At 40.7% G+C, this 23,308-nt stretch overlaps 1 protein-coding gene across 2 annotated transcripts in view; it reads left to right on the forward strand.

The window, feature by feature from the left end:
- The first annotated feature begins 10,283 nt into the window (after nt 1-10,283).
- The window catches only part of LOC119745585 (multiple epidermal growth factor-like domains protein 6), a 35,838-nt gene continuing 22,813 nt past the window's right edge, over nt 10,284-23,308 (forward strand). For both annotated transcript variants that reach the window (XM_038222047.1, XM_038222048.1), the window contains exon 1: nt 10,284-10,866. In XM_038222047.1, coding sequence (XP_038077975.1) covers nt 10,748-10,866 — 119 coding nt within the window. In that variant the 5' untranslated portion in view covers nt 10,284-10,747. The remainder of the gene's footprint in view (nt 10,867-23,308) is intronic.

Genomic DNA, 23,308 nt, shown 5'->3' on the forward strand with positions numbered 1-23,308 from the left:
TGGTGCCAGACTATTTATGCAGGCATAATGCAGCCTTATTTTACTGCCATTTTTTTAATCTGGCTTTAAACATTAGGGAACGTTTAATTACAAATTTGAAATTATTCATTGAAACAGACTTGAATTAATTAGTAATTAACTTGCTTTCATTTCTCTGCACAACTTCCAAAAATCAAGATTTTACCTCACTCTCAATCCAATATGGCCGACTCTCGTGAATAAGGCCCATGACATAAACTGTTAAATGTGGGTCAAATAACATGCAAAAGATGCTTAAATGTTTGGGTTTCTTGCAGGGTAGCCCGCTGGTATGACGTCACAGGTATTCATGGTGTATGCATGTATTGAGTAATCAGGCATAATATCTTATTGTGTCATTGTACAGTGTTCAAGACCTTCAAAGGGACTACTCGTAAAACCTATTCCCCTCAATTCCTACCCTTCTCATCTGCGGTTTGACGAGATTATCCTTCATTGACACAATTTTCTGCATCACGTTTCCCATTTCTACATTTTTTTTTGAGAATTGACTCGGAAACAACCTATCGATGGAGCGGAAGAATGCACTCGATCACGGTGACGCATCGGTGCCAATGTCCGAACTGTCCAGAAATCTCCATCTGTATGGCTGTAAATTGACGGGAGTGATTCACAACGTCGTTTCCCGAGTACAACATTGAACCATAGTTGGTTGATGAGCCGTAGTGGTTTTACTGAGCAGATGGATGACACAAAAATCGACCCATCTCTTCGCCTCAAAAAGGGTGGGAGACTACTGAAAACCCCCAATACAGTAATTCCTTATTTACTAATTGCCAAACCTGTCAATTAAAAAACACCAGAGTTACATTTCGAGCTTTGATTCTGCCGAATGCCTGCTAAAGGGATTGGGCTGGTTCGATAGCCAATTATTGGCTCAATGCGAATTCGGTCGACTCCGGTCACCAGGAAACAATAGCAAAACTACAGAGGCATGGGGCACGTATCTCTCTCCCCCCCCCTCCCTCAATACCGGCCCGCCTTGCTCCGCTTAGCCCCTCCTCACAACTTGGGGATGGCAAAAATGAACTGTTTTATATTGTCGTTGTACACATGCAGTTATACTGACAACGAACAACGGTACGAGCCTGAACCAGCGAAACAAAAGTGTCCTCTCGTTCTGCAGGGCGCCCTCTTCATTCTCCCATCGTCCTTTTTTCTCCTCCGTGGTCGAATTATTTGACCCCTGTAACTCACGACGGACCTTGGCATGATGGGTCTTCCATCCCTTGACTGACCTGGCATTGACCCTATGTCTGCCCGGGTTAGCCCTGTAGGAGACACCTGTACCAACCTGTTTCCTCTCCCCATAATACAGTAATTCATATTCCGCCGGATGTTGTCCTCTCCCATGCGCCTGATACAAAGCGCAGACCAGCTCCAATAGACGTTGGGGGTAAGTACACTGTAGAATGAAGGGGAAGTTGCTGTCATGTAGCGGTCTAGTTAACCCGGGGCCTTGCGCTCGTGTGCCCGGTCTGTATACCTCCCCCAGCACGCTTCACTCCGATGTCCCCTAATGGCGTAACTTTCTGTCAACCTGATTCCGCCGCGCCGTGTATTTTGGGATCGGATGGCGGCAAACTATCGGATATTTGCTGGTTATCGATGATGGAGATAGTGACAACGGTCCATGGAGATCGTGTAAACAAGGATGGGCCGGCAACTCCCAGGGTAGGAAATGAAAATGTCAAACGGAAAATTGAACCCATACAATTCTCTGTGTGTAATTACCGTATACCTTTCGAGAACAGAAGCGTTAAGCCGCATTTTCATATAGCCGTGTCGAAAATGGTAACACCTTCTCAAGATAAGTGAACCTTTCTTATTGTTGTTTCCAATATTAATGCCGATGATCAAAGCAGTGGCCTGACTCTTAGTTCGAAGCCTGCTCCTCCGTTTTCGCCCCCTACTGGTGAACTTGGGGCAGGTCAGTGAGCTTAAACATATAAAGTGCCCCCTCCAGAAAAATCCCCGCCCAATCCTCCCCCTCCAAGATCCCCATGCAAATTGACCCTAATTACGCCCCTGCAACGAATGATTTTATTAACACTTTACTTATTTAGTTGGAAGTTTGGAGTCAATTTCCCTCCTCACTCGGCAGGAACCACATCAACAGAAACAAATCCACGCATATCCTGTTTATGCCTTTCCATCGTACCTATGCGAAGCTATTTTGGTAACCCTACCGACCCGGAGGTATTTTGCACATTACCCCAGGAAAATTCTGATTTGATATATGAACTTGTTTGCGTGGTAAAAATGTGCTATGGATTTAAAAGTATTTATGGATTAAAAGCAAAGTATCCTCGAGTATGTGCTTTAAAGAATAATTGAGCCACTTTTACCGACAGAGTTTTCGTAAAAGTATAGCTTGTATTATACGAATTTCCAAGCACATTCTATTTTGGGAAAGCACAACTGTTATATCTAGCATAATCCAAGGATCGTTAGTGCAGTTTATAGCAAAATCGTTTGGCACCTATCAACTGATGGCATCCATGATTCCGGATCCTCGATAATCCTTCAGCTTTCCGCGCTGATATCCTCTGCAACAAAAATAGGGATTAGGATCAAGTTAATTCATGTATAGACCTATAGCTAATATATATAGGCCAATCTCTCATCCAGTTTTCAATCCGGCTCAGTTGGGAAGAAGATTAAAATTAAAGGATAAATTTACATGTATCTAAACAGTACTTCACCGAATTATGTTCAAAAAGTTAATTGCATTGTAAAGATCGAAGTGGTACTAAATAACCCGTGACATTATTATACCTGGCTTGATGTTATTAAGATGAAATCAAGAAAATGAAGGTGATTTCCAACGATCAGTCCATAATGTTTGGCTGATTTTTGGAATGAAAAGTTATAATGACGAAGTCGAGTTTCGTGATCATTCAAAAGGTTGTGCGTGGTTTGTCACTGTTTTCTCGAAAAGTATAATGTCAGCTAAGTTGAAACTTCAACAGTTTAGGTTCTGAACATTCTTGGATTTGGGGTGGTGTTATTATTTGGAAACAAACAAAATGCATGAAAAACAAATGATCCTGTATATACCTTTAAATCACTCGAAAACTTCGATTATGAATCCGGGAACTCCATTTTACTGGCAACTAAACTTACTGAGTTTACAATTCTAACTTTGAACGTAGTAGAATTTGTTACAAAACAATCCCTTGATTTGCATGGATCTATGTATCGAACCTACTATCATGTTCAGCCCTTTTTGTTATGTTCAATTTGAGTGTGTATGGCTGTATGCTAATAAGAATTTCCACATTAACAACACAACAAATGCCATCGAGGGTTTAAACGCCAGTGTCATTTCTCTTTGAAAATCGAACATTTACCGGACTTTTTATGATGTCAGTATCATGTCTTTGCGTGTCAGGAAATAACATGGCTATCATAATCAGTGAATAATTAATAAATTTACCCACGCCTTAAATGTGAAGCATTGTTACTCTTGTTTTAGACGCATGGCTAAAGGCAGTTACTGTCAACCAAAAACAAGCCGTTGACCAAACAAGAAAATATCAATATTGGCGTGCTTTTGATGTAGCTCTTGAATTCACGCGGGATATTGCATTAGGTAAAAAAATGTGGTCAACCGGGGTGATGTAGCATCCAGTAAATTGGTTGTGATGGCCGCGAATTCGGCGCATGATTTGGTGTTGAGATTCCCGCTTAGTCACAGCTGGCCGTGCTGAGGAAATCCCCGGCAGAGGGATGTTCGTACAGAGATAGGCCGGGATTAACAACCCGCGGCTGTTATAAGATTTACCCGTTAATTATTGAGTATTTTGTCTATCACCGTTAAAGGTATAATCTCATACCAATTCCATGATGCTTCTATAGATGGTATGTCTGGACTCAGGTAAGATTGCAGACAAAAAATGAAGGAGAGGGGTCAGATTTATCTTGTGCATGTCTCACTTTTCAGTAAGCTGTTTTTATTTCTAATTCTAAATGTTCCTAAATTTCCTCACGTGTTTTAAGGATTTGTTTGATTCTTGAAAATCCCTTTTCCGGATATTCGACCGACATAAGTCCATCGACTGCATAAGTACACTTCTGATCAAACTTCTTATTAGGCCTGATTTGCACAACATAAATTGATAAAAAAATTCCATCTTTAACTAGATATTTTTAGGAAAAAAATTAGTTTTTTTTTAGTGTTCCCAGATAGGCCTAAACCTTAGAGCTCATTGTAACTATTGCTACCCAGTCGGTTTTGAGCATAAAACCGCAAGTTCCCAATAAAAAACCACAACATACAAATGATCTCTTGAATAGCTCAAAATATTTCCGCCAATTGCGTCTTTTATTACTAATAACGCTAACTTAATGCGGCGCTTCCAGAATTGTACAAAGTCATGCGCGGGATATATGGGACGCCCTCAATAATTTATTTCTAACGAGACGGCTGTTTCGTAACACTGGAAAACGGATATCGGTGGAAGCAATATAACAATTAAAAAAGGATTATAATTAATACGTTGAAGTAGCAGTCACCATAGAGTGCGAAGTGGATCATGCTTTATATACCGAACAGCCTATTTGAGATAATCAATTTCGGCTGTTGAAATTAGGTTTTGTTTCCTCACTAGTATTTTTTTTTTTTATCTTAAGCCCTCCCTGTCAAATTTCGTTACCGGAACAGAGCTTTACACAGTGTTACCATGAACCTATATCCCTTATGTTTAAAAACTGAACTCATTCTCCCTCCCATGGTACATTTGGGTTTCAACCCGGAAAAAAATTATATCCAAATTGCTATTTTTTTAGCAATGCAAAAGTTATTGATATTTGAATGAGACATTTTAACACAAATACCGCTCACGTTTATCAAGTTACAGCAGTGGTACTTGTACATAATGATATCGTATTATAAGCGGTCCGACACAAATTCAGGTAAATATCTTTTGTGCGTTGTAGGTGCATAAGCAATCCAAACTGAAAACGTATTTTCAGAGTGTAAAAAAAGTCCAAACTATAGAATAAATTAACTTTCTCCCTTTATATAAAACAAGTAAATTAAAAATCTGTTGGGAGAAAACAATGAACATGTTGAAGCGCCAAAAAAAAAAAAAAAAAAAAAAAAAGCCCAAACAAACAATTGGAAAAGTCTGGGGACCTTTTTACTTTGACAAGTGAATTAAGCCAGGGATTAATTTCATGGAGGTACAGGTGCTGCTAAGCACATACATATGCTTAGCGCAAAACAGTTTGCCTATGACCTATGACCTATAGCAAAAACAGGTTATCAGCTAAAATGTTGTGCAATGTATACTATACTCGTGACTGGTTCTCAGCTTCCAGTTTTGCTTCGACCTTAAATTTGCTCAGCTGTTCTTTGTGCCCAGCGCCTCCATGAAATTGGGGAGTGGTCGGAACGACTCCTAACTCATCATCATCTTCCCATGGACACACAGCTCCTTGTGTCAGGGTGTTCGAACTATCCGGTCAGCAGGCGTAACATGAACCACATGGTTACAACTTTCAACACCTGCGGAAGCGGCGAAGGGTTCTCTAAACGTCAGACAAGGTCTGGTCTCCTAATTCAAATGTCGAATGACAAATTGGACATGTGTTTCGCCTCACCTTTATTATTGTGCGTCTTGCCCTTAGGCAAACATTGGTCCATGGACAATAATTATTTCGTGGAATTTTTGAGGTCAGACCGTCGCGCCGTCGACTGATATTTTTACAACTTTCACCTCGGACTAACTCTTTGTCTGTGTCGCGAGGAAGGTGAAAATTCAAGTCCCTTGATATTTCATCACTTGTCTGAAAAGAATGGTTTGAGACACAGCGGGGCTGCAACGGAGGAAAAATAATTTCGTGATCGACTTTTAAAAGGTGTGATGTGCCACGCGATGCATCTTGGGAAAGATCGCATTGCATCACGGGAAACACCGCGGTGCATTGCGGGAAGAGTCTGGGCAAATCTGATTTACAACATATTCGTCAAGGATGGCTGCATTCATAAAAGAAAAAACGGAGAACATTGATACCCTCCCCCATTCTGAAAGGAAAAAAACACCCAGAGAATAGGATTTATATTTAGCTCCGAAAAACTGAGCATTGTTTTTAACCATAAACTATACAATTGATTGCTTGCGTTATTTGGACTGGAGTGGATTACGGTCTCCCCTCTTATAATACAATCTTAATGCCCCGTAGTTGCTCTGTAAATAAGCTTGACGAACATCAATTAACAAAGGAAATGTGCTCCTACGGTGCGCAAGAAGAAGTATTTTCGAGGCTCACTGTTGGGATTGCAAATTCTGAAAACAAACCTCAGACTATATTCCCAAGTTGAACCATTATTGACGTATCAGTTCTTTGGAGATAGTAGCGATGAATCCTTTTAATGTGACTACTGAAGGACACACAATGGGAGGAAATGGACAGACATTAAATGGCACCAGTCGAGGTAACAAAAGGTCTAATAGTGCAACATGAAAATGAAAGTGACAATTAAAAGGTCGGGTTCACTGGAGGCGAAGTGCTCCCGAGTCTGTTTGGCAAGTATTTAGTGAATAATTAAAGCTCCGCCAACTGGGGAACCGCCAGTTGTGGGCTTGATAGCTCGGTTAAGAGCACCGGAGGTCCCAGCTGAGGTTCAAACCCTGCTTTCAAACTATGATAATGCACCAAGTCAGTCTCCCATTTTAAAGCTCAACCGCTCCTCTTAAAACGACGAAAGTTCAAATTTGAGTTACAAATTGTTTTTGTCAAAAAGCGGTAATGCGTTCCAAGCAGTGCATACATAGGCATACCGTATCGCTGAACTCAAGGCTTTAGTTTACAACTTTCAATTTTATGCATGTTCCACAAGTTAGAAGTAAAAAGTTGTGTTGATGAATTATTATAGTTATGAGACTGCTCCTTTAAGTGTCGCTAAATGGCAAGCACTTGAATTAATGTCTTCATTGTCTGATGCACTGGTGCCGATTTAATGTTTACATTTGACGGATGCCAGAGTTAGACACAGTTGACACTGGAAAGGATGATAGTGTGATCGGATGTTTCCTTGACATTGGAAAGACAAGTTTTCTTCAACAAATGGCATCCGCTCAACATTTGGATATCCGGCACGATATGCTTATGCCATCTGTCTTCAGGACTGATTTCGACTCTACTTAACTCCACGATTTCCTTCGACAGAAAAAAGAGCACTTTGAAACTTGCAGTGGAATAAAAAATGAGGTATTGAGTCTGTGTGACAATTTGTTTTAGTGAGTTACCACAACATTTTGAGTAGCTTGACCATAACAGATCACTGAACATGTAGGCCCCTGAGCAATTATAAAAATGGAAACAGTGAAGCATTTTCTCTTGATGGGATCATACCGGGGTTCCCCTGAGACGTTAGGAGGGCATGGGGCTTAAAACGCAGCAGAAACTAGTGTTGCAGCCGAGTCACTTGGGTCGAGTTCGAGTCCGAGTCTCGAGTCATTTGAATCGCAAAGCAAGGACAATTCCGAGTCCGAGTACGAGTCAGCTTGGTGATTAAAGTGTTGGTACGGCCCGAGTCGAGTCCGAGTCTATTCGCTCTTTTCACACTGCGCCATTTGGGCATGCAGAGCCTCGATCTGGCAACTTTACACAATAAAAATAGCCGGTTCAGTGATCTGAACCCCGATACGGGAATCACTGAACCGGTTATATTTATTGTGTAAAGTTGCCAGATCGAGGCTCTGCATGCCCATGGCGGAAGTGTGAAAAGAGCGAATAGAGTTTTATAGCCCCATTGAAGTCAGCGATATGTAAGTGATACATGGGCTGTCTCGGGGAAATTTATAGGCTTCGGAAGCTAGGGGCGCATTTAATAACAAACTGTATTATTTGCACTCCGCCAGGTGAGTGGTGCTGTACCGTTTGTGTGCTTAACGTACTTTATCAGTACTACAACGTTACTTTCGGAAAATAAACAACGGAATTATGTTTTTAAAAGGTACTTATTGGTTTAAACAATACGTGACTCGCCAGTCAACGTCGCCACTGCCGTCAAGTCCGAGTCAAGGTGTTCAAGTCCGGGTCTTTTTCCGATGTAACTTAAGTTAAGTCGAGTCCCCCAGTATCCGAAACTGTGACTCGAGACAGACTCGAGTATTTTGGACACTGGCAGAAGTTAAACCTAGACATGCTACAGTCATACCACAACACCCACTCTCTGGGCCTGAATGCCCTGATCTCCTACAATCTGTCCTCACACCATTTTAGTGACGTAGAAGATATAACGAGCTTTTATAATTAAGTGGCAGTGCCAAAGATTATCAAGTAAAGTCCCCTGACTTAACTGCATGATGATTGAAGGCTTTTAGTATGCCGGCACCTGTTTGTCTCTCTCTCTTTCATGCCCCGACACATCCCCTGAAAACTCGTGGCCCTTGTAGATAACCGCAGCTACAAATTAACTGCTCCACCGCGATTTCGCTCACAATTTCCCTCCGACACCTCCACTCGGGGTTTTACACTCCCCAACGGTTATTTCCTTAAATGCTTAGCACGGTCCACTTGCATTAGAAAATATCTGCTAAAAGCTAATTTGATTGGCAGTTTTCACGGTCACCGTTAATTGTCCGAAGGTCCGTTAGTCCGAAGTTTCATTTGTCCGAGGTCGCGAAGGTTTAGTCCGAAAGTTCGTATAACTGACCCACCAAATGTTCGGAATAACGAACCTTATTTCATGTTCGGACTACTGAACCCCCGGGTATAGGAAATGTGTGTTCGGACTATCGAACCTTCGGATTAATAAACCGTTCGGGCATTCGAACTTTCGGACTGTCGAACTTTCGGACTGTCGAGCCGCGAGCTTACCCCGTTTTGACGATGCGATGTCCCGCAGTTACACCATTTGAAGAAAAAAAGCTACCCTAAAATTTGACAAGGACTTAATCAAAAATCCTCCAGACTTGTTTCGCGATCACAGAGTGTCCCGTTTTAGATTAAAGTGTTATTTTCCACTGCTACAAACTATCACTTATGTGAATATAATAGTTCATGAGGGGACGCCTGAGCCATATTAAACTTATTTGTGTCTTTTTAGAGCCTCAACGTGATGACAATAATAACTCCAGCGGAAGCGATAGAACAATGAACGGTGGTATTTTTTTTTAAGGTTTACCTATGAAGGCGGTCAGTGACCTTTTGTTGCAAACCACGGAGAGTCATATTAAGCAAATAATATACAATTGTTGGAAATCGAACAATTAATCAAAATGTATCAATGTCAATACTCTTTATAAAACCAAATCCCATTTCCTCACACTGTTAATATATTATAAATCTTCCTCTGCTGTGATCCTTTTATGCCCCATATTATTTCCTAACTTTTAAAAGTAGGAAAATGGGTTCATTTCAATGTCTGAATGGGTCATTTTTTGACAGTATTTTACAAAACGGTTTCCCAGTTTGGGTAGGCCGGTGGAAGAACAGCCCCACCGTCGCCTCGCACCCTCAACGACGTCACTACTGGCGTTTCCACCGACCATTCCTTGCTCTTTGCACCGACGCATCGCAACATTACATTGTCTGAAAGTGAGATGTGTATCTGTTTTACCTGTCTAGTAAGTGTAATGGTGTGGATATATCGGGTAGGCCTAGTAGCGGATCTAATGCTGACCAAAGTCATGATACTGTTAAAATGGGACCAAAAATAATAAAATGGAATACTAAACTTCCTAATTTATTCTCAAATTGCCTTCGAATGTAGGAGAAAGCATTGTAAATTTCCCATTCTTCCTGGGGCAAGCCCCCCCCCCCCCCCGGCAAGGCATGCCTTCTGCAGTTCCCTCTTCATATCAACCCCCGGTATAACAGTTTATATTTTTTTCTGACGATAGGCGGCATCAGGTGAGCAATTCATGCACTTTTTTATTATACAAAGCCATTGTTAATGGATTCACAGGCTAAAATCATCCTTTGCCCGATGTGTTTGTATCATTTCACACGCACCATCATTCTTGATACATTCCTGAAGGATGACGATTATACAATGTTTACGAGCGCCGCCGAGACAGTGATAACATTCGAGACGGATCGAATGGCTTGAACAAATAAATAAACTGATGAAATATCGGACCGATTGTCAAATGCCAAGATATCAGAAGAGTTCCCTTGAAAACGTTCTAGAAATCAGCTTCGGTGCTTTGCACATGCGCAGTGTGTGACGAGCCCTGTCTTAGCCTCTGCGCACGCGCGCATGTAAGCCGCTCGTTATGCTTAAGTCATCGTTTACACTGTGTGTTCTCATCCCAGCAAATCACAGTTTTTTGCTTAATGACTTGCTTGGATCCTCAGGGGATTGCTTGTGGTCCCTCCTCCCCCTTCGTGCCTAGTATCCCCCACGGGCAAGGTTTTACTGATTGAGCGAAGTAGCCCACGGGTACGCGGTAGCCCAAACAACTTTTTTTCCCCGGAAGGATGTGGCAATTGCGAATCACTCTCGACTGTTTCATTCAGCGTGCCCGTGTTCCGATGGTTCACCCTCTATCATATCTCTAGTGCACTACACATCAACTCTGCAGTGAACCGTTCGCACAAGTCAATCAGCCGCCTGGGTAGCGGTGGGCTAACACGTCTTCGTGTATACTGTCCGCGTGTACGCGTGTGTACGCCAAGCGGGACTTGGCCAACTCACTCACGGGGGAATATCGTCGAGAGCACGGAGCAGTTATTTCGGTGCTGTTCGCTGATGGCAGATATGATTCCCTCAACTTTGTTTTGGGTTAGCCTGACTTTCCTGGTGGTGCTGGTGTCGTCTGTTTGTTGCAGTGACCCGGACCCTGAAGGGACGAACGTTTGCTCCTACACGTGAGTACGGTAGTCTTTTCTTTTTGGTATAAAAATCTGAAAACCATTACTTCCATGGTAAGACAGTACATGATGTGTATGGCCTGATTATCTCGGCATATGATATACGTTCAACTCAAATGAACAACTTGTTGCAATAATGGACAGGAGTGGTGGTTTTGATTTCTCACTTGCAAACCAACAGAATTGACTTTGATGAATATAACAAAGAACCATGCTTTGGAAAGCAATTATCAATATCATGGTTGCCCGTTTATGTTGACCTTAATTGACCCCGGACCACCGGGTGTATGTATGCCCTACTTTTAAGAAATTGTATACATATTGTCAGAATGCATAATATTCCTCATAAACTATCGAAATCCACATTACACAAGGAAGGCATAAATTAAGCTACCCTGCCAAGGTCGGAAAATTAGTCAGTAACTATATAATGTGGTTTATGTAGGGAGGTGGCCTATACTCGACAAGTAGGAATAGGATGATTAAATACGTCACCCCCACCACAACTTAACAGATGTGTAGGAGTTTTTCATGGTCGTGTGCTGTGTGTGTGTTTCACAGGCATGCAAGTTGTCTTCGGATCAGCTCATTTCCTCATTTTCACTTCACACTATTAAAAATTGAAGGAATAAAAACCACCAACAGACAAAAAAACAAAAACACTGTATAAAAAAAATACAAAGTCTTGTAAAAATGGGAGTTTTCTCCTTTTTGTTGTTGTTACTTCCAAGTTGCATGCTTGACTTTCAGTATAGGCCTTTTCACACTATCTCCGTTTCGAACCGTGTTGAAACCTACCCGGATCCAACCCGGTTCAGCCCGAGTATTTTTCGACACGGATCGGAGAGACGCGACGTTCACACTGTCCTTTACGGGAATGGCCGCTACGTGAACCGTGTAACGTTCAATCCGGCTACGGCCCCTGTGAATTCACACTACAAATTCTCGACACGGATCGCATTCGGCACAGGGCGCTGCGATGATTTTCTCAATCCCATAATGCATTGCGACGCACGAGGCTTACGGACAGGCCGGTGTGCAGCGTGAATTTACTACTCTGTGAAATACGGACTCATTGGTAGTATTGCGCATGCCTATTGGGAGAAGGACCTGTCACGTGAAAGGGTTTGACCAATAATAAGAGAGTAAACGAATCCGATTTGGGAGTCCGATTTTTGTACGACACCAGCGCAGCTGTGTGCAATATTTCCAAAATGGCTCCGGTCATTTCGTTAGACGATTCGTTCTATTTAACATTAGAAATGAACATTTTGGGGGTACATTTTGCGGACTTAATACAAGCCCAGACTCGGTAAAGGATGCTCCATACACCGATACATTATTGGATGATAATTAGGGAGCGATTGTTTCGGGATCGGTGTTTGTGACGGCGATAGTGGTGGAGGGAAATATTATGCTCGGCGTGTCAGATTTTCGGTAAAATGTCGGCCTCAACTCAACACGGATCGGCCGTGAGTGACTCAACCCGGGACGGTTCACACTATCATTTTCGACACGGTTCACGCCGAAAAATGCAATTTCGATCCGGGTTGAGATTTTCAACCCTGGTCCCTCCCAGGGTTGATTTCGATCCGGCTAGAGCACTCTACCCGGGTCGGAACCGGGTTGAAACTTTAGAAGTGGGAAAAGGGTTGAAAAAAATCTCGGGGTTGGAACCGGTTCCAACCCGGAGATTTTGGACAGTGTGAAAAGGCCTCAAAAAGGCCTAGACAACTATTGAAGACTGAAATACCCGTGAACGTATTATACAACAAAGAATTAAATGAAATACATATATATATATATTTAGAAAAATTTAAATGCCATTGGACAGTCATATAATTAAGTCAGCAAACCAAAAAAATTGCAACACGTATCACATGTAATTATGTATACGATTGGTCAGGTTTTGGTTAAAAAAAAAGGAACAGACTGTGTAACCATGGAGGGATGTGTTCTTATTCCTCCATGGTGTTACACTGTAACTTTTGTAAGTGCATGTAGTTATTTTTATGGCTGATATTTTTTTTCGGTGACTGAGCTCACAATCTGAGGAAATTCATGGACCTCAGTGATTCAGTCAAGCGATCTGAAATACTAAAAGGAATTAACTGGAATGTTACGCTATAACACAAACTCAGAGAGTTGAAGCGGGGTCATTTGACTAGCAACACAAACAAAAATGTCAGTGGGTCAAATAATACAATCATTACGTAACCAAAAAAAATGTCAGCAATGTACACGAACAACGGCACATGGCATTGATGCCCAGTTCCTGGCCTACCGAACTCTATGTACAGATATCTCACATACTTCCGTTTGGTATCTTACTGCGGAAGTTATTTAAACTTCGTTTCCAACACAGGTATGTTTGTTGTGGTTTTCCTTTACTTATGTTGAACTAGTACAACTACGTAGGCAGTAAACAACGGAAGGAATCCTTAACAGCAAAAAATACTTCCTACACGTGAAAAATAACCCTGTTTACTTTTTGACTTCGGTGTGTAAGGTTATACTGCAAAAGCCTTGGTGTATAAATGGACAATTAGTTTCTAGGTTTTTTCGGTATTTGTTTTTCATGATAATGATGGCGATTCAGATATTAAGTTTTAGTTGCTTTGAGAGTGCTGTTATCCAAATAGGCATAACATTATTTTCCTTTGTCAAGGAAATCTTCACTTTTTTGACCCAAATTTGCGAGTTGGGTTGTTTCGGTCATCATAATCTAGTTAATCTATTGTCTTCAACATTCTTACAACTTTTAACGCACACTAATTAGCAATGCATGTCAATCAACCTATGAATAGGCCTATGAGTAATCTTAAAGTCAAATACTGAAGTGTTTTGTTTCTATAAAAAGAGGGGCCGTTAATCTGGGAGGCGTGAGGGAGACTAGACTGTGTTAGTGTGTAGATTAAAATCCCAATTTAGACTGACAATAATCTCGTCTGGAATGTTAAATTAAAACATCCAAAGATAACGGAATCTTCAGCAGTTAAACAGTGGTGCCAGGGGTCAGCTGGCCAACATGCACTCACTGCATCTTGTTTAATTAATTGATTCAGTGAGTTGCACCTGTGGTGGTAATTACTGAATGAGTATATGTAGGTGACCCCCCCCAAAAAAAAAAATGCGCCCAAAACTATACGAACCGATTTGTATAGTTACGAGAGTCTTCGGACCTATAAACGAGAACGACTGTAGGGATTTTGTGTAACATTTAAAAAAGAAAAGTTCAAAGTAAATCAAAAATGCAGAAAGGAAAATGAAATGACCTTTTCCACATTTGGTGAGTGTTAATAGTAATGTCCTATCTTATTCTTTCATTCATGTTTTGTAAGTCGGTGAAGGATCACGCCGACCCGGTAAAACCATTGAGATAGTAACACACAGTCAAATGGGACAAATCCGGACCTAGTGACCTCAGTGGCATGAAATCGAAAAGGTAAAATAATAAGCACAGGATAGGTTATTAATTCGATTAGTGACCACCGGCTCTATATTTAGACAGAAAGAAGTGTTTTGCAATGCCGGTCATCAATAGCTATATATGTTTTTATTGACTGTTTAAATGTCAGCGTTGTGACACAGAATCACCCGTGGATCAATTCCTGCTGTATCTTATGGGCCTTATTCACGAGTTGGCCATTTTTTTTTCGAGTTCCCTGAACGTGTGTCACGAAGTGTTAACTGTTAACTGTTAAATGGGACGGCGCCAGACTATTTATGCAAGCACAATGCAGCCATATTTTACTGTCTTTTTTTAAATCTGGCTTTAAACATAAGGGAATTTTTAATTACAAAATGATATAAAATTATTAATTGAAACAGACTGGAATTAATTATACATTAACTTGCTTTCATTTCTCTTCGCAAATTCCAACAATTAAGATTTTACCTAACTTTCAATTCAATATGGCCGACTCGTGAACAAGGCCCATCTTAGCAGCTCTTCGTGTTTGCGATATCGATGCTTTGTTTCGAGTCTCCATGCGAACGGCGAAAGTTGATTTTTCCTTTAAATCACGTTAACACTAGGCCTACAGCTTATTTTCTAGCCTGGTGGCGTCAAAATTGTACTTCTTTTTAAAATTTAATTCATGGTGTAACCCGGATGGACTTTCGACCAATCAATCAACAACGAAGATTGTTTTAAAGATGAATCAGCTACATTGACGCCTACGTATAGATTCGTTATCATGCAACAGCCTGACATATATACAACAGATGGCCCTTGCGACTTGAAATAAGTCTAATTAGTAGGTCGGTGTCACGGCAGTGGCTTTATGCCAATTTTTTTTTTTTTTTTTAGACTGGTACCTTCGTTGTCATCTCAATCATGGATCAAAGGAACACGTCCATGACGCCCGACGCCCATGGAAACTGTATCAAGTAGAAGTGTAGTTAGTGAAGATTGATGGTAGTTTCTGGTTTTCTATTTGCGTCTCAATTCGGGAGTTATTGGGAGGAAGTTTTGGAGTGACCCGCCGTGCCCTAAGATTTCCCTTTCACCAGCCCGATTTAAACGTGTGAAACGCATCGTAAAAAAACCATAAATTAAAACAACCATAGGAAAAATCCCAGTGACCGAAGATCATTCTGTTTTTGCATTTGAACCCTGGCCTTAACTGCCAAATTCGTTAATGATTTTAAACAGATGAAGTTAACTTACAGAGATATATAGAACTCGTGACATTATAAAATACGACATTAAAACATAAACTTGCGGTGGCTTAAACATCAGGTCTCCCATATCCAGGTGACTTCACTTAAAATTGGACCGAAACATGGAAAAAAAAATTTGATCAATTCCTTTTCGTTCACTTTACGATTTCTTAACTCAGATATGATTCTCAACAGATCTGTCCATTGGTTTTCAGTGTGTTTTTTTTTCACAGCTCGTTGTTGAAATATAATTTCTTCCAGTGATGGACTCCAGGATCGAACAGGTGTTTTTGGTGGTATATGGTGGCGGAGATTTTTTAATCCTTTCTGTCTAAGATTATTAATTTAATTTCATATTTTGTCTAAGTATAGGATAGTGTGTGCTGAGCTAGTTTCCACGTAACATCCTTTGCCGATAGACAGCTACGAACACGTGTGGACCCATATGGTGTGGTTTGGTCAACTGACGAAGTAGTTACTGTGATGGACAAGTTGATATTGACAGTAGAAGTAGAAGTTCGGAATTGATCTTGAAGTTTCCGTGCTTGGAAAGGAAAGTGCTTGGTTCTTCGCAGCTGATGCTGTTGACAGCTGCTGCATCATATTTGATACCATAAACAGATGGTTGCAATTTGATTGGTATTGCGTGCCTAGCACGGTGGTCGAGTGGTAAGACATCTGCACTTGAGAACAGAAGGTCCTGGGTTCGAGTCTTACCTAAGTAAGCTTGTAAATTTATTCACCCAAGTTCTTAGAATAAGTGAAAGGAAAAACCCATCACTATGGAGTGGTTCACAACTAGAAATATGGTCAGTGCCTAGCACGGGTGGTCGAGTGGTACCGGTAAGCATCTGCAGAATAACAGAATTAACAGAAGGTCCTGGGTTCGAGTCTTACCCAAGCAAGCTAGTAAATGTATTCACACAAGTACTTGGAATAAATGAAAGCAAAAACCCATTACTATTGAGTGGTTCACAACTGTATTACGGTCAGTAAAAGTTGCTGCTGAACATAGTTAGGCTGCATGGGTTCTATATATATATCACTCTCCTTTGGGAGATTCATGCATATTCAGGTCGAGCAGGGATATAGTTGCGAACCTGCATTATCTATTTTTAGCTTTTGAGTCAAGCGCAAGTGTACAGCGAAATAAAATGTCAAGTTTGTGAAGAAATGTCACAAATTGAAGATGATCGATGGCCGTAATTAAGTCCAATCAATCCTGTAACATCTGTGTATATCTCATGGGATGCATAGCTACGTTGCGATGTTGTTATTGACGACTGAACTCTGGTGGAAAAGTTAGGAAAAGCGTTCCTGATCCACTTTTTTTTGTGAATGAACGGAGCTTGGTGTAGTGTTCTCTAAAACACATTTACATGACGCCGGAAAGTGAGCTTCCTCTTACTTACTTAATCGATTCCTCTTCGTTTCCTGACGAAGGCTTCAATTATGTCATTGGTCATTTTAATCATTCACAGTTAGAGAATTTTAAATGATTGATCAATTAAGTCAACCTCTAATTTAATAGTTTGTGTATAGGATGAGTTCTTCCCGGATTTTTAGTGTTAATCTTGTATCTTTGGACTGGCAAGGATGACATCATGACAACATTCTCATCATGGCCGTAATTGGAAAGACGTCTTGATGTAAGACTTGTCGCATGCAGTTGACTGATATGTCCAGTTTGACGGGAATTGAATACTCAACATTTAGGATTCTTACAGTTATTATTACCACGTGAAAATATGTGGACAGTTTAACTAGCTTCCAGGCGGAAATTGGATTTCCCTGTGTTTGTTAAGTTTTTCTGTCAAGAGGACCGGCTAAATAACGTTTGACTGGCTTATGTTAAGTGACGTCTTTCACGATTTCACTAAATTAAAAATACTTCTCTGACATAGAAAGAAAATAGAAAGTAAACACTTTTTTTCATGCTCTGGTCTTTTTCAGCAATGAAGATAATTGTCAAATTTGTAATGTTAATTTAGTACATGTATTTATTTATTTATTTATACTGATATTTATATGTTGAGCTGCGTCAGACAAGTTTCATATTGACTGTAGTAGCGTTGCGCGTCGTGACTGCACGGAATAATCTGGCAAATACTTATAAATCGCTTAAATGCCCATACAAAGGGTTTTTACAAACCTGTTGGTCGTCAAGTTGCCCAATAAAGATAATTAAAAGAGACCTTCATAATAGTTATGAACTTCAAACTTTGAATTAGCTCCTATATATTCCTACAGGCCTATTATAAGCCATATATTACACGGGAAGGGTTGGACCTATACCCCTTTGAGAAATCTATTCTGCCTCTAGGCATTTCGGATGACACCTTTTCCAGTCGATTTCATCAGGATGTCCTCTCCAGTTGGCGTCATCAGACGGGCAAGATGATGTTGAGGACCACTGGGACATAGGCTCCAAACCCAGGAGATTACAGGTGGTGCGCCTGCCAGCTGATAACGCCGCGAGCGCACGCGTATAGACTTGGCTTTTGTTTCATGGTCATCGATCTGGATCGTTCTTGACAGGGTAACAGGTCCCCACGTGCTTCGGGGGCTGTGTCCTAAACGATGCCCAGATGCCAAGTAATTTGTCACACAATGCATGATAAATGAAAAACATCCGTGTCGGAATTCTTTGTTGGGCCAAACATAAAGGTTTATCCAAGCGTCGTGATTCGTGAAGACTGTCTATGGCCTATTCCAATTCCTACTTTACAGTTGACGGAATTATGAACTGGTCGATATTAAAGCATAAATGAACTATAGGAAATCCATTCATATTCATTGGGGATAAATCAGGTATGCAATGAAGAAGGGCGGATCCAGAACACAATTTTTGAGGGAAAAAAAAAATCCCCCCAAAGCTAGGTCAAAAAACAAACATTACGGCGTGGGGTTCGGGGCCCGGGCCCCGATTTTTTTTTTTTTTTTTAAGGAAAATATAGTGGTGTACGCAGTGCCTGACTTTATTGCGGCGTTACTTTTTTGCGACGTCACCTTATTTTTTTTTTGGGGGGGGGGAGAGGGCATGGCCCCCTTTGGCCCCCGGATCTGCCCTTGGCAGTGCATTGCGGAAAGGTGTGGTTCAATATGCAGTTTGCAGTCTTCTTGACTTGAGTTCTACAATTTAAAGAAAATGAACCAGATAACAGCTGCTTTTTCCTTTCTAAAATGGCCATTTTTTGAGAAATTTACTACTGTGGTCGAGACGTCAGGCCATCATAAAACGCTATTAAAGAAATAAAATGACACAATAGGTTTTCTTGTTCGTCGAATACAGTCCTGTGATCAGGGCAGTTGCAACGGTCTAGACATAAATCTTCTCGGTCTCTGCGCGAAGGAAGTAGGGTTCATCAGCATCGATTGTATTTGTGCAATTCTTTCAAATTTTAAGACACAATGATCGTCGATCATTCATAAAGCTTTGGCGTGGACAGGTTTCCCCCACCGGCCGACTGTCTGTGATTCCAGTACTTGCAAAGATGATCCCCGTGTATTAATGCGCAATGCCAAAACACAGACAGGTCTGTAAATTGACCTTATCCTTCAATATCAACCAACCCCAATGAATTGGAACTGACATCGACGTCATCCATTACTGCCGACGGAAACCTGTGGATCCTCTCGATTGCAGAGGTATAATACATGGATAGAAAGAGTTGTACGTGAACAGACCTAGCGGGATGCGTACACTGTGCAACGATCAGGACCGAATAGGGGAGAAGGGGTACGGGTGAGGACGTCTGACATTTGGTTGGAAACCACTGTAATTGCATCCAAACTGATGACGATATCTGTAAATACACGTAATAACTCACTTCAGCTCTGCCATTCAGCTTTAGGCTCCATTATCTAGGCCTATACCGTACCTGCAGGCTGGGGTTGCCGACAGTAGTGTTTTGTTGTCGCAAGTAGGGCCGCGGAAATCAATCTTTGCTTCTCTCTAGTCTCTTAAGATTCATTTCAAGAAAATGAAAACTCACCATATCTGATGTTATACGCGTGAAGAGGGAAATTTGTTTAATATAAAAAGACTGAGTTTCCATTTTTTTTTTCACTTTCAATATGTTTTAATTCCGCAGAATTTTTCAACTCTACATTGTCTGGTACCTACACGTTCATTGGGTGATGTAGAGATATGTCAGGCTGTTTGGGAATAAGTAATAGAGCAAGGTTGACGGTACCTGAGCAATAACTAACTATTTTCGTCTAAAACTTTCATCGGTTTTAGAAGACAATTTAAATAAAATAGTCATTACATCTCCCCAATTCCACCTGCCTAGTTAGACTGCAACAAGGCTGTTGACAATGTGGTATTGGTTTCTGCAGGATACAACAAACGAATTCCGTAGGCCTAATTATATTTTTCAAACAGAAACAGTCTCGGAACATGTACCTAGAACACTTGCTTTAAAGGGAAAATACAACATTTGCAAACATCAAAAAATAAAACTACCAAATCATTTTGATAAACCTTGCTGGACTGTTAGTAAATGACAGTGTAAAGCATCCTGTAAAATCATGGCACCTGGTATACTTTCAATTTCAAGAAAAGTGGTATTTTTGTATCAATTCCCAACGCTGATCGGCCGATCAGCGTTGGAAAAACTGGCTTTTTTCAAATACTGGCCCCAATTGACCATCGCACTTGTTTGCAATCAATTACAAACCTATGAACGGGTACGAGCCAGCTAGACTGGTTCCCTGACCTTACAATTCCCCAATGTATGTAAACTGCTCTGTTTTTTTCTTATATGGAGTCAGGGAACCAGACTACAGGAAAATGATTGTTTTTCTTGGTTTTTATAGCATTTTCGAACCCAAAGCCTCAAAAAAGTCAGTGTAACTATATTTGCTATATATTTCCAACCCCTCAATTCCATCCATTTCTGAAAATTACAGCAAAAGCAAATGATGTATATTCCCTTTAAAAAAAAAGTAACAACTTTGAACCTATGTTGACAACTCGTCAACACCTGTTCACCATATTGGTTGAGGGAGAATAGGAAAGGGTCTGCCATGTTCATTAGCACCCCGTGTTATCACCAGCTCTCCTAGACCAGTACGGGAAGGGGGTTGAGGTCTCGAATTTGCTGAGCTTTCCGTGGTCCGGAGAAACCTCAGGAAAATAGTAGAGCAGCTGCTGGATTTTGTTCACCACTTGAAGCTTCTTTGAAAGCTAAATTTTAAGAGCGGCGTGCGAGGAAGGAAAAAAATCTCCAAGCTAAATGCTGCATTTTCGCACTGATACAAAAAGCACGTACTGCCAATAACCAGTGTAATAAGTTGGTTGTGCGACATGATTGCCTGAACATTTGTTTAAATGCCTATGATTTTGACAAGGAAAGCAGGGTAAATTGGTGGACTTATCGTTGACAAGTTGTATTTTCTCTTAGTTTTACATAGTGCCACATAATCGATGTTCATATTATTTGATCATGTATACCGGTGTTGAAGTGACCTCTTGGTGGTCCCACGCATGATGGTTTTTTAACCGTACTTGTCTCCGGGGCTTATTGTCAGCCACAAACAATGTTGACACTGTAAATTGCCGTCCAATATTTATTTTGTTTCTCATTACAAACTATATTTCTTGTCGCGTGAAAGATGTCGCAGGTAGTAAACCAGTTCGGTATTCCAACTGCGCACATCAAGATTTGACGATTTTTTCTGTTGGGATAAACATTTCACCATTTGCGTGCAAAAGCATAGCGGGTAAATTACAGAGATCATGGTATTCTGAAGTAACGTTTTCAAGCAGCGAAGTGGTTTTAGGTATCTTGCGTCTCGAAACTTTTGTGTGAACGAAAGTTTCCACCGTCTTTTCGATTGCATTAAAAAATTGCACAGAATGCAGATTCGGTTACCATGTCCCCCATAGCCTTGTGTGCATTTATCTGTCCGTTTATCCCGAAACAAAATTGTCGAATCTTTTTGTGCACAAGCGCAGTTGGAATACCAAATACTGGCTTACTTGTCGTGGCCAATTACAGCCTATACTTATATCCATCAATTACCACGCATCTGGGTGATGGATCATGTAAGCAGAGCTAGCTACACACCCATTCCACTCCCGGTGACTACAAGGCCCTGGACTGGTAATAAACTACCCCCTGGAACATTTCATTCATTCTGCAATGTAAGGGGAAACATCAGTTAATAATCTCTCCTAGTTCATGACTAACGATTGCTAGATTCGGCTAACGAGGAAGATACAAGCAAACCTTCAGGTCAAGTGACAGAGAGAACCATTCCAGTCTTGCTGACACACTCGCTATTTTATGACACGCTCGTGTAAACCAAAGCTGATATCCGTAGACATTCTCACGAATAGGCCTATAGGTTTATACACCGTGTTCTTCTCGATTTCCTATGCGATGTTGATAGCAATAGCCACTGCCTGTATTCAACCCTGTCTGCCTTACATAATTTAGCTTGTACATATTTTATTATTAAGCGATGTCTTTGCTTTTCTGTTTCTAGTTAAAGTTCAATTTCTATAGGCCTACATGGTATATTTATTATCCGTTTACTGTCATTTATGTTGTCACAGAAATATTCTTTCATGATTGTTCCACTTCACAACGTTTATTTCCCATTGACAATTAGCCTAGGCTTATTATGTTGCTTTTCAGTTTGTGGTGGAATACATGTTGCATTTGAATGTTTTTGTTTTTCTTTTTCTTTATCTTTATTTGACACGTGTGTTTCTTTGATTTCTCTCAATGTACATTCCAAACTCGAGTTTTATTTTAGTTTATGGTTGAAAAGAAATGAACTTTGTATTGAATTCAATTGACTGCAGTGTGCCTAATGGGACACCATACTTATGCCATTATTCGGAGAAGGAATCTTTGGGATGTTATGTTCGTGACTTGTAAATGCCAAGTATGTAATTGGTCTCATAAATAATTTGTCCGATATGTAATTGGTTAAATGTGTTATTGGTTGAATATAGTATTAGTTAAGAAGGACATGTTATCAGTTTACTGAGTTATTGGTTGAGTAAATAATTGATCTAGCACGGGAGATTGAGTTATCGGTTGAGTATAAGTTATTGGTTGAGTGTTTTTGTTATTTGCTTGGTGGTCTAGTTTGATTAATTCAGACTTGTCAAAGAGAAGGATTCCTTCACCCCATTCACACATATCGAGCGCTTCACACAAGTTCTGGTCCAGTTCCCAACTTTGAAAATCAACTTGATTGTTGATATCTCTTGATGACCGCCAGATGGGCGAATTGTAACACAGAAGATCCGGGTTGAAGACAAACACGACCGATCTGGGTAGTCTCAAAATATAATGGAAGATCCGGCTTGGCGACAACACTGAACTGCGTGTTCCTCAGCCAAAATCTTATTGACAAAATGACCGTCAGTTTGAGTATTCTTTGGTTAATTGTTCGAGCAGATTTAATGGACGAATACTTCAAAGTAGGTGTACAATTTCAAATGTAAAGCTACTTCCGCGAAATGCCATTGCTTTCTTCTGGCGCATCACTTGAACACTTACCGTGGTCGCACAAAATATGAAAATGTGAAAGTTTGGAACATTTGCAAGACATCTGATCGACAATTCAATATGACTTCCTGCCATTGCGACATATTGAGAAACCACCAAGTTATGACATAAACACGTGCTTCTTTTCCTCTCGAGTTTCGACTTTTGAGTATGAGGTGAAGACGATCGGTTTGTAAAAATATTTTGACAAGTAGAAATTAAGTCATCGCTCTGATCATTCCCTGTCTTGCTTAAGGTGCTGC

This window comes from Patiria miniata, unplaced genomic scaffold (genome assembly GCF_015706575.1).
Source record: "Patiria miniata isolate m_02_andy unplaced genomic scaffold, ASM1570657v1 HiC_scaffold_7, whole genome shotgun sequence".
Classification (NCBI taxonomy): Eukaryota; Metazoa; Echinodermata; class Asteroidea; order Valvatida; family Asterinidae; genus Patiria; species Patiria miniata.